This window comes from Anneissia japonica, unplaced genomic scaffold (genome assembly GCF_011630105.1).
Source record: "Anneissia japonica isolate Jap-2015-1 unplaced genomic scaffold, ASM1163010v1 scaffold4988_len2956909_cov206, whole genome shotgun sequence".
Lineage (NCBI taxonomy): Eukaryota > Metazoa > Echinodermata > Crinoidea > Comatulida > Comatulidae > Anneissia > Anneissia japonica.
Window position 1 is genome coordinate 1,290,012 of NW_022696345.1, and position 13,459 is coordinate 1,303,470.

At 31.0% G+C, this 13,459-nt stretch overlaps 1 protein-coding gene across 5 annotated transcripts in view; it reads left to right on the plus strand.

The window, feature by feature from the left end:
- LOC117101827 (ephrin type-B receptor 1-B-like) overlaps window positions 1-13,459 on the plus strand; it is a 50,805-nt gene that overhangs the window by 26,198 nt on the left and 11,148 nt on the right. For 2 of the 5 annotated variants that reach the window (XM_033241922.1, XM_033241925.1), the window contains 5 exons: window positions 6,820-6,846; window positions 8,407-8,642; window positions 9,456-9,519; window positions 11,064-11,175; window positions 12,494-12,550. In XM_033241922.1, coding sequence (XP_033097813.1) covers window positions 6,820-6,846; window positions 8,407-8,642; window positions 9,456-9,519; window positions 11,064-11,175; window positions 12,494-12,550 — 496 coding nt within the window. The remainder of the gene's footprint in view (window positions 1-6,819; window positions 6,847-8,406; window positions 8,643-9,455; window positions 9,520-11,063; window positions 11,176-12,493; window positions 12,551-13,459) is intronic. The other 3 variants (XM_033241924.1, XM_033241927.1, XM_033241926.1) reach the window with 2 other exon arrangements.

Here is a 13,459-nt window from a genome sequence, read left to right on the forward strand (position 1 = left end):
CTGTATACGATCGTTTGAAATTTCGGTACATAGTCTATTTTATGAACAAATACGTTAAGGAAACGTTCACAATTACGAGGAGGTAGAGGTTAAGAGTAGTACTCAATAAAATAGTAAAAAATCGTGCAATCCGATGTTTTTATACCAGTCTCCTTCGCTTTGACGGTGATCGCTTATTTGCCAAGAATAAGATGAGCGCACATCGACACGGTTTTAGTGTACGATGTCACACTTTAACAGATGATAGCATGTTTTGCGTACTGCCTGACTGAAAATAATGGGCTGTACAAGTTGTAAATAATTAGGATTTGGAGGGAAACCACCTTCCTGCCGCTTACAAAATCTACTTGCGCTACCAAATGACCTTGTCGCACTGAGCGCGACAAAGTTTTGTCGCACCTTGTCGCACCTTAAAAAATCAGGTGGCAAATGCGACCAAATAAGCCTTAATTTCAAGCCCTGGGTAGGTACACCTACTGTACTGTATTATGGAGGGTATTACATAGTCACACCTACTGCACATAAGGTACAGATATGATTTTTTTGGTTTTTCTAGATTTTTAAAATAAACATTTCTTTGGGCATTTTACCTCAGTCTCAATTTGTTCTTATTTTGTTCTTAATTGTTTGGCAATTTCAGCCTCATTGTTCTTATAAAATGTGTTCTTATAAAAAAAAAAAAAAAAAAAAAAAAGTAGCACTGCAAACAAAGTAAATTTCAGGAATCAATTCCAAGTAACTAAAAGTGACTAAAAACATTCAGTGTGGCAAAATGGTATGGTACCAGACTACTAGTCTAAATATCTTGGGTTTAAATCCTTGTCAAATCACTTTTTGTTATTAGATACTTTCTATACAATTAATCTAGGTTTACTTATTTGTACCTTTTAATTATTTGAATTTATTGTATTGATTTCTGGCAAAGCACTTTTTTTTTTTTTAAATCTTTTTTTTTGTTTCAGATCTTTGAATAATAAATAAATAAATATACCATAAATAAATAAATATACCATAAATAAATAGATATACCTTTCATAGCCAATGGTTCTTGATAATTTCAGACAAACTTGGTCTAAACCTTTGTGTCATCCTTGATCACAAACTGTCAAAACTTAGTTGTTAACTTGTATATCAATGGTAATTTCTCTTGTTGAATTTTCTCGTAACCTTGAACAAAATTGAAGCAAGCTTATTGGCCATAACTGTTGCCATGTGAGTGAGCTGTTGAAGTTGGTGAGTTATGATATAAGTTTATATTTTGCGACAACCAGTGAAGTACAAGTGGAGTGATAGTTCAATTGTGCAGTGAAGCGTGATTTTTCATTGAATGGAAGATTGCTGTTTGGAATGCATTGCACCATATGCGGTATTTGTCATGTCTATTATAGATGATTATTTCTTGTTGAAAAATCTGAATTAACAATTAATTTTTTTAATGTAGGATACAATAAAGATTCATGACATTTTTATACATCTGTTGTAAAGCTCATTTTTCATATCATGTTTTTTTTTAGTTTTCTTAACTTCAGTTGCTATAACAATATACATATTCATAATTTAGTTTTCTTTAGCCTATATATTTCTGTTTATAATAAATATAGATATATTGACCCATTATTAATTATATTTTTTCTCTGTATTTTTGTTATATATCTAGTTTTGAAGCATGTTTTATAAATATATTTAATGGTATATGTATTTATTTTATTTTATTTTTGTTTTATATTTTTTTGAAATTTTAAGTAAAAGCACTCTTGTGGATAATCATACAGTAGATTTTTTGAATATTATAAATATTATTATCTCAAAGATCTTAAAAATACATTGGATATTATCACTTATACTAACACTTAAATATAACACTTAGCGGTAAGCATTAAGGGAATATTATCTTACACTGTCTTTTATTGCTTTGACGTCTTTTGCCAGTTCCTGCCGAACAAAGACTTCCAAACACCGCTATAGTTGTCAAATCTAGCAATTATTAAGTACTTATTGTTAAGAACCAATCGCTTTAGACTTGCACATTGCCAAGAGCCTGATGACAAAGATGAAAATGATTGGTCTTAATCATGGAAATTAGCAGAGTAATTTATCTGTTATGAGTATTTTGATGACCAAGAGTCTGCCCGCTCGAACAGGTGACTGCGGTATGAACCTTCCTCTGCCTTCATTTTTCATTGGATATTTATTTATGTTTAGCTGATAATTTGCACTAGGTCCTACTTTCTCTGACTAATACAAAATGTGCTCAGTATTCTGGTTATTGATGATATATGTGATACATCTGTTGGTGACGTTGCTCATAAAAGTATTAAGTTATTACTTAGATGTGATGCAAATCATACCGTAGTTGATGAAACCAGTACTCTTTCCAATTTGGCACCTTTCTTGTCATTGATTGGAAGATTTAAAAGGAAATGATTAAATGAGCATTCTAATTGGTTGATAGATAGCTACGGTCAGGAGTGCATTCATTCATGCACTGGATAGTATGGTATTCATTCATTCCTACGTTTAGTCCCTTAAATTTATTTTTAGTTATCATCATCATTATCAACAACACATAATTTTAACAAAATCATCATCATCATCATTATCATCATACAAAAATCATCATCATCATTATCATCATCATCACAATTGTCATCATCATTTATCAGTTCATTCATTATTTTACAAAGGTTTTAGTACTTTAACCCTTTGCTCAAATAATTTCCTCTCCCCCTTCTCCCAACCTTCAGACATCCTTTTCTCTCAATTCACATGACCAAGTATGGTAATTTAACCTTAGCTGTAGAGCAAAGTTCAGCATGTTTGCCCATTTATGTAAAAATAAGCTTAATATATTAAGCTAATTGACCTGTCATATTGTGAAGCGAGACCAGCATTTTCTGTCTTGTCCATTGTACCATATGTCAAAGATTGTCAACAAACTAGTCAAAATATCATAATTTACTGTAGTTGAAATACTCCCTATGAGTAGAAGAGATGAAACAAACCGACGTGTAGGTTCCAGTCGATTAACTCCACTCAGATTAAGGCCTAGGTACCAGGGGACCATTCGTTTCAATTTACCGTCGTCGCTTAGAAATTTTTACACACAGAAATGGTTTTATAAACCTATGTTTATTATGTTCCTGCAGCTTGTTTATATTTAGCCTTTGCATCAATGAAATATCCCATAATTCCCGGAGGGACATTTTGTGTTTAAAGTACTTTGTGAAAATAACCGAGTAAGCACGTGTCCCGTGTTAAAATAATCATTGATATCTTCTATAATACAAAAGTCTTTAAAATATTGGGAACTAGAAGATTAAAAATGAATTAAATTGATCTGTTATTCAAAATGTAAAAAATTGTTTACATTATAAAAATTTACATGATAATATGTGACCACATAAAGGCTCGCGGTATCCAATATAGTTGGAATGTACGGTACATAATTTACGACATCTTAATTGATACATATGCTGTAATTTAGTTAATTCTTTAATGTTTGAGAACATTTAAGACAGTTTCAAGAAACTGGTTGTATTTGTTATTAAACTTGTTATAAGAATTTGAAATATTATCAGTTACAAATTTATAGATTTTACTTTTCTAAGAACTCACTTTATACTTTTAATTCCATTTGTTCTCGAACATCTTTCTATTCATATATAAATCATCATTTTCTCCTACAGAGTCACAAACCTTAAGAAGTTTGATTGAAATGTGGATGAAATTTTTTTTTTCAATCAATGAAAGCTAATTTAAAATGATAAAATTACATTTATAAATTCCAGTGTGAAACAGATTAGGACAAATATTTATTTGATGATTTATAGACATTTTACTAAAAAGTCCATAAATTGACAATTTTAAACAGTTTACCAAAGAATATAAGAACTATTATGAGTTAATTGGAAAAACAAAGATTCTCATTCTTATATTTCAATTGAAAGATACCTTAAATTTTATACTTTCAGTTTGTTACCTATTAATTATATCTAAAATAATAAATTATCTTGAATTGTAATCATAACATTTGGTGTGAATGCTGCACAGTCAGTATTTTACAGTCGCAATTATATTGTATTCATTCCAATACATAATAATCTGCTTAAATTGTATAGAGCTGTGATTTCTGTTAGCAACTCATTCATAAATATTGTACTGAATCCATTTCACAATGGTTGTAAACAATCTGTTATCAAAGCTTAAGGTGTGAATGCGCCACCTTTTTCTGGTTATTATAGACCAAGGTGTACTGCAATTCCCCCCTTGTGCCCACTTAAGTTTCATTTCCATCTGTCTATGTGAAAGCTTGCAGTCTATTATATTTATTCCCGGTTTTATCACCTCGCACATTGACGGTTATTACCATAAGAAAAACAGATTCCTTGCCATTGGCAATGTGATTGTGAAAACAACATAACGTAAGTGAGTGTTTGTTATGTATGAACACATGCTTGTGTTCTCTGAATGGTACTCATTAAACCATGTGAATTAGAATCGTTTCAAAGACGTTCTTAAACATGTATGGATAAAGTAACCATATTAGGCTCATGGAGTGATGGACGGCTCATTGTTCATCATTTAAAGCAAGTAAAATATCCAATTTTCTTCGCATTTCCTTGCATCTTTCCATTTATTTAAAGCTGTGCAAAGCTGGTCTCATCATTACAACGGTTATTACTAGTAACGGTGACCGCATGCAGCCATATATCCATCGAGGTTACTGCAATCACTCCAGTAATCAGATGAGAATAGATGGAAAATATTTCGTGTACTGTTTTATGTGTGTTTTATGAGTTTTCTTGATAGTAATTTTGACTCTCTTATGCCTTTATTGTATGCAACATTGTTGCATTTTGTTTTGATTCTTTGAAATCATTGGACGTTTAGATCGTATTATGTGGGTCGCTTAGATGTTATTGAAAGCAATCGTGAAATGCAATTAAGAAACACTTCAATAATCTGCAACAGAAAACCTGATGAAACAGAGCCTGAAATATTTTCTTGAAACTCAAACCTTTAAATTGTGTCCCAGAATGGAAAAAAGTGTATCATGGTGCTTAACCCCTCAACTACTGTCCTTTTCGTTACAAGTTTTCGAAAATATCTCTCGTAACTAAAAACCAAAACGTATAATTCAGATGGAAAGTAGCACTTGAGTATTTTTAGTTGATATTCACCAACAGAAGAATAAGAATATAAACAGTGTAACATACTTTGCAGGCTTTATATCAACAGCAAGTACAATATTTCACCCTGTCATTATGGGTGCGGTCAATTTTTCGCCATTAAAAAGAGAATGAACCCAGGAATTCTGGTATTTTAAATCAAGTGTAATTTAGTTAAATTGCGTAATGGATTGAATAGCTTTCTTTTGTTTATGACTGATATATCCATTAATTAACAGATTGTCTTTTTATTAATTAATTGATCGATTGATTAATTAATTGGTTGATTAATTGATTGATTAGCTTGAAATAAGTGATCAATTAAACACTTTCACTTTATCACCTGAAGTTGTTAAGTGATTGAAGTATTGCACATAATACTTGCACATATTTTTTAATTATTTAATATTTACTGCCAGCATAACAAGTGAAAAAAATGTGTTTTATTTCATCATAAAATTTGACAACCCACATATTAATCAATCATTTAGGGCATGTTACTGTAATGCTTGTTGAAAATATAAGTATCTTATGTAATCTATTCGAGTGATGCAGTGAAATACATCAGAAATTTAATTCAACAACCATGTAAGAAGTTAAGTGTTCTCACATTTTCCTATTTTTATGTTTATATTTTTAGAAAATAATTTAATTATACCATAGAGGTATTATTGAGAAGATCACTCGAAAAAGCTACGCGCACGCAGCGCTATGCAAATGAACCAAGGTCAAAGCTGCCGCAGCGCGTGAAAAACGTTTGCGCGATGCCTTTGAAGTCCGATGTGTTCCCCGCCATCAAATTTTCAGCAGGCATAGTTTAGCAAAAAATTGAATATGGCGAAATGGAGAGCACCTTCTTTTCTCGATGCGCACTACATACAGTCAATCACTATGGCTGCGCAATCGTTTCCATTTTGAAGCTGATACATTTATCTCTCATAAAATATCAAACATATTAATATTTTCCGCCAAAAAAAGTTTCGAATTTAATGGAACATTTACATGACCTATAAAAGTATATTTCAATTTCAATTTTCATAAATTGGCCAAAATTCGCCAATTCTAATTTTAACAGATATTAATTAATAAATAATTGAGGATTATAATAAACTAAGTCATTTTAGGGTTAACAAGGGTTAACTATTCGAAAAATCAATAAAAAAATCTGAGTATTTTTCAGTTTTACGCTGACTTAGCTTTATAGTCGAACCAATCAATCTTTAGACAGAATTATAATGAACACAGAAGTAATTTTAACATAAATATTTTACGGAATCTGTTCCTGAAATATACAAATAATAACATACTAACAGTCCGAAAAAAACTATTCAGGGGAATATTGTTCATTATAAAGATATTTAATGGGTTAAAATCAAACGCTTTATTGTACAACTGCTCTGCTGGAAGCGTATAAATGCATGTCGTTGCCAAGTTGTTGCTAACGAAAAAATGTGAATTATAGGGTAATATGCCCGCGCGCGATTCAAAGGCGGGGAACACATAGGTTTGTCGTGTCAAAGGGATCTGTTGCCAAGTGATCTCACTCAATAATACCTCCATGATTATACAGTATTGATATTTAAAATATATATTTCCATATCTGATTATTCTTGAGAAGATAAAGTCAATAAGTTTATTTTTATTTCCACAGATTCATTTAATTTTGAGTTTATACAGTGTGAGTTTTAAACTAAATTGCCTTTTGAATTGAAATTCATTACACCATGCAAATATTTTTCATTTTACTCTTTGGTTTTTATTATATTTAGCCTTATTTATATCCTTAGTTCTATTTCTGCTCTTTTTTTTACTGAAAATTACTAATTTGATATTCATATCTTTTTTTTAGATTTTCTTTCATCTTAACTGCTTTTTTGCGTTTCATAAAGATATATGAAGAATAAAATTGACATCAATCATTGTTCAATACATCCAGCACACATTTTGATATATATCCTCTACACAATATTGTACTGCCATATAAAATGTTTCTTTTAAACCATTTAACGTAGACTTGATTCAGAAGTGATATATTAGTGATATGAGGTAGTAAGTGTCTGCTGTTTAGACTGTATATTCAAAGAAGTATTGAAAAGGGCCATTATAAATATAGAAATAAATGATAATTATAATCCATGTTTCAGGAGAATATTAACATATTTTTGAGACAGTACACATAAAAAATAAGCACCGTAGTATTACATGCTGAAGTATTTATTTATGCTTGTCTGTAGATAGAGGATGCATTTCATTGCTTTCTAATAAGTTTCATCAATACTCTTATGAACTAAACTTACTGTGCTTTAAAGTAGTGTGAACCACTTCACTCACCTGATGAAGCCCCACTGACTGTAGCGGAAGCTCGTGAAATAAAGTGTATTGATAGTCAAAAAAGTGCTACCTACTCATTTTTTCATCTGTATACACTAATACGGCTACTGAACTACTTTCTTGCTTTAAAGCCTGTATATGCATTTAAATCCCAGACTCGATACCAATGATTAGGCTTATGCATTGATAAAATTTTCTTATTAAACCAAATTATTTATCTTTCATGCCTGTTGTTAATAATTAGATACATAATCAAACCCCAGACTTAATAGCCAGAGTTTGAACAAACTTTGTCTAACAGTGTATGTATTTATCTGATTGTCTTATTAAACCAAATTGCATAATCTGTTATGCCTGTTAATAATTGTACAAAATCTGATCAAGTATTGTCTGACAAAGGTTTGATAATGTATAATGCCTAATACCCGGTCGCACTATCAAGTCATATTTGTCCTACCTGAGATTGTCTATATATGAGTGTAATAATATCATCATGTCCATATGTGGATGTGATATAATATCATCATGTCCATATATGGGAAAATTACACACATTTGTGACAGGTAGTGTTGACAGACCAAGAAAATCCTCAATAATCATCACCATCATCATCATCATCATCCTCTTCCCAAGGATCAAAATCCTCGTTATTATACCTATAATTATTGGAGTGTTGAATGAAAACCTTTATATTATCCATTTATTACTTTCATATATGTAAAGATTGTGCTAGAATTTTCATATTTATTTAACATATTGCTTCTTTGAAATCATCGACCTACTTCAGTCATGTGTATTTTCTTGCACTTAGATTTTCCATGTGATTTTAATTCTTTAAAGTTGTTGAAGTAACGTAACGACTGAATGTATCAGTGGCATCATTTAACTTTTCCCATTATCTTCGCAGTGCCGTCTCCTGTTAGAGGAATAATAGTCAGGAAGATCACCTCAACATCTGTGAATCTGGAATGGGAAGTACCAGAGTTTCCCAATGGAGAGATTATAAGTTATCAGATTCGTTACTACCGACAAGACCAACCGTTAACAGACGGCAAATATCTGACTCATACGCCGACATTTGGGAACATTCAGGAAAAACTGATTGAAAATCTCAAACTGCTCAATCATAAATATATCTTCCAGGTAATATTTTACTGAAATTTGTTTAAAATACTTAATGTATATGATGCTGTGAATTGAATGGAAATGTACAGAAGTCTTCCCAACAGGCAAATTTGACATGTAAAGGCATTCCATACAGGTAAAGGTAAACTCAGACAGCATCGTACGACGCAAATATTTGTTGTGTCAGGTCTGTGCGAGTTAAACGCAGCCACGATGGTTTATGGTGGATACAGTTGCGTCGTTATATATTAAACATGTTTAATATTTTTCTTGACGGTTTAAGACTGTCCCAGATGATGAATCACATTGGGCTACGTCGTACGAGTTGCCCGAGTTGGCCGTTAGATATAGCTCGCTTTACAAAAAGCATTGCTTTTAAGAACACAGAGGCTGGGATGAAGTTGATGTGTTATCTGAAATATGATCGCAAAGGTCTGACGGTGACAGTTAAACTGTATTGTAAGCCGGGGATAAACAACAGGATGTGAGATTCACTTTAAAGGGGTAATCTAATGCACATTACAGTCTACATACCTTGCAGCTTTAATGCTGCATCATGGCCAACGCACAAGACGCTTAAAGTGCTGTACTTCAACAAGAAGGAATGAAAAATATATGCCCCATTGGTGTCTTTGTAACATTAAATTAATAAAAATATAAATTAATCTAATTAGCAGAAAAACAAAGAATTATTTGTTTTTATATTAAAAATCTAAATAAATATATGAAGTTGAATGATACGAATGAGTAAAATGTTTTTGGTTAATATATAACATAAAACTAATATTTATATTAATAATATACATTGTTTATTGTTTCTTGTTGCTTTAGGTTCGTGCTCAAACTAAGTCCGGATTTGGAGCATTTAGTCATCCAATCAGTACAACATCAACAAGTAAGAATCATTAATTCAGTTGCTTTTACATATTTTGTGTAAAATTTTTTATTGCAGCAGTCAAGTTTTCTGTTAATTCACAAGGGAAAACTTTTCCTCGATTGAATGAATTTGGAAGTTTATATTTCCTTTAAGAAATTGCCAGTTTATATTTTAAATTCAACTTTCAATGTTTATGCCACAGATAGAGCAATTTTTTTTAGTAACTTGACAGAGCTGTGATAGCTAAGACCTAATATTTCGAAAACTTGATTGTTTAGAGCTCTCAGAACTGGAACTCAACTACAGTAGGATATTTTTAAATGACCCATTTCCATCAATCGCCATTCGTAAGAACCATTCTAAAGAGATTTCTTTCGTTCACAACAGGATCAAGCCAGGATCTTACGGCATAATTCCATACCGTTTTTTCCATCACTTTTTTCACAGCTCTGATGAAAATGTGACAAATGTAATGGCACTTTATTTAGTTTATCTTAAGGCTGTTAGTCTTAATAAGATTACAGTGTGAATGTCATTGTCCCTGATTTTGCAAAGAGAAAAAAATATATACTGTATAGCTGATTTTATTGAGTTGGAGGTGACTGTCTTTAAACCTTCATCAATAGAGGGAGCTATTGCAGAAAAGTATTATGCTTGAAATCTAAAGGCATGTGGTAGCATTGGTAGTCTCTGGCCTTCCAACTAAATGGTGGGTTTGAGACTGATAGTGCTGTTCATATTGCTTATGGGAGGGGATGGGGAAAGAAAATGTTTGTCTCTATCCGCCCTGGAGTATATATGGGTGTAAAATGAAATTATATAAATTTCTTTTTTTTTTACTGTTTAATGTTCAAATAGCCATATTCAAATGTTAGAATTCATCTAGTATTATTCTCTTTGATCAGAGGAATAATAATAATAATAATAATTCTCTTTGCACTTACAAATGAGATGAGCCCTGGATATGCTCACTCTAAAAATATTTTCAATTGAAATATGAAATATGAATGAACTTTATTATCTTTCATTAAAAATAACAAAAGAAAAGCATCTTCAGTTGGCAAAAGCAGACAAAAAACAGAAAATCTAAAAATATCATATTGTTATTATAATTAGTATTGAGGGCAGCCTCTCAGAAAAAGAAACAAATGAAACCTTTTGTGAAATCATTTCTTTTTTCCTTTTTGCGTACCCCAAAAAATGCTTATATTTTGTTTTAAAAACAACATATTGATAATATTATGTTTCTATTTTGATTAATGTGTTTTGCTTTCATTTGTCTTCAGCAGACATCTTCAGTTTTATTAGAAATATATTATAAACAATATTAGATGAATATCTATGCGATGGAACAGAGTCACAATTTTACATATATTTGAAAGTGGTAATAAAATATAAAGTTAGTGAACATTTTTCCTGTTGGCTATGTTATAGCATTTTTATTACCCATAAATGTAGGTTCTATAGGAGAAGAAATCCTTGGAAAAACATTTAAATGTACAGAATACATTAATATATATTTATGTATTATTTATTTGATTTTACATCACCCACTCATTTAGACTCGGATAATGGTGCTGCATTTGGATTAGGGATGATTGTTGCAGTGGCTGCAGGGGCGGTGTTCATTTTGTTGGCAATTCTTGCTATTATTTACTGGTCCGTGAGAAGAAGGTTGGTATTCTCTTGACACCAAGTTGATATTAATTTGCATGTTTGTTTTATGCAATTGATGTACAGCTTCAAACTATGACACACTTTAACATCTAAATATATTTTTTCATTTATATATTAACTTATTTGTCTTTTAATATAATAATATATTCAAAATTTTAATATTTGAAATCATTAATTTTTATAACATTTATTTATTGTATAATGATATATTTAACTAATGTTGTTTAAAAAATAATATGGTCAATACATTTGTATTTATGTATTTGTTTTTAATTTTATTTAATACATAGTTTTTAAGAATTTATTTGATTTTAAATAAATATGAATTTAATTAACGTATATTGACTAAGGATTAAACTTATGTTTTAATGTCATTAGTTATTTTATAATTGGTTTGGATTAAGTTGTAATCCTTATCATTATTATTAATCAACATTATAATCATGATTAGCTTTAACAGTATCAGGTTATCATTATCAAGCATTATCATTCTCATCATCATCACTATTCTGTTGTTGTCCTTGCCATCACTGCCAATGTTACCACAGCATTGCTATTGTCGTGATCGCCGCCACTGCTAATACGTCATCGCCACCATTATATAAATAGTGCTTTTGGTGTTATCATCATGGGCTTAACACTTATAGAACTTCTTAATGTAATGTTTATTGTGTTATATAGTTTACAATACTTTATGATTCAAGCAGGTTGACAATAATAAGGGAAATTGATGTATGTAAGATATCGGGAAGATAGAGCGAACAAACTTAAAGAGGAAAGATCCAGTAGGGGGCATGGAAGGCACGTGTGTGCCCCACTCCCCCGTTTTTCCACTAAATTTTAAAAATTTCAATGCAGATCAATGTTATGTGCTACTCACTTACCTATTCTGAAACTGTTTTTCCCCCTGTTTCAAAAATTCTGGATTCACCCCTGGGAAGGGGAACATGCGTTAAGGAGAAAGATATTTTAAGGGAAAGGGAAGGCTCTGAGACTGACAAAAATTTGATTTGAGAGGGAGGGAGAGGACATTAAGAAGATTTAAGGTTTTCTATCTCCTTTAAAATTTGATGATGTTGATTTTTGATCAACAGATATAGGCCTACAGCATACCCATTTACCTGGTATGGATTAACTGTTAATTGTATTCAATGCTAATTCAAACCTTTTAGCAGCATGGCCTCAGTGGATTTAATGTCCCCATCATCCTAGCTTATCATGACAGTAATTTAGTTTTTTTTTCATTCCAGCGATCTAAAAGTGTTTGTTTTTTTTTTTTACATTTCTTAAATTGTATCTTTGCTTCATGCCTCAGTTACTCCAAGTTGGATGATCGTTTGTATGCACAGATACCTCTCTCTGTTCGCTATTGGTAATTGGCTCTTCATTTAAACACTAGCTTTTGATTGGTTCATCTGTACACAGCTAACACCTAACGGCATGTTGTTGCTTGTGTACTAAGCCATGTTTTTGACTTGTGTGTTATTGAATGGAATACTTTATGTCATTTTCAGATTGTTCACAGTCATCTTGGCTATGTTATTCTTAATGGACTTGTGCTCACGAAGAATGAGATTCTACTTAGACTAAACCAAATTTTTTGTAGTCGCACATTCCGATGATCTCAACATGAACCCAAAAATTCATTGAAAAAAAGTCGAAATTTACATTTTTTTAAATAAACACAGACTCAAGATATTTGTAAATCTTATTGACATTACCATAATTTATTTTAATTAAAAAAGAACATTATTCATTCCATTATTAAAAATAAGACTTAGTTTTTGAAAACTGTGAACAATTGTAAAATGATTTAAGTTATCAACAGGAATTTAAAGTAAAGTTTGCATGGTGCAATTTTAAATTACGTTTTTTAAGTTTTTTTCAAAAGAATATAATTTTGGTATTATTATGATCACTACAGATACAGTTTTCACATCTTTTGCTTGATGTCTTTTAAATTTTATTCTTGTCTTTTTAATTGATGATCGCTGTAGACTTGTATGTGGTTCATATTTAATTTATATTAAATGTATGATATATCTTGTGTACTTATTGGATGTGCTTGTACTCTAATAAAGATATATACATGATATCGTATTATGTGATCAATGTGTTCTATTGATATGTTTGCCTCTTCCTTTTTTGACAGTTTCTGTTTCCAATCCTTATAATTTGTTCATATCCCCTTCCTCCCCCTTCTCCAAACCTGCCTGCTTTAAGTAAAGCTTTTATTGAGTTTGTGGATTGTTACATTATATCATCATTATTATCATCATCA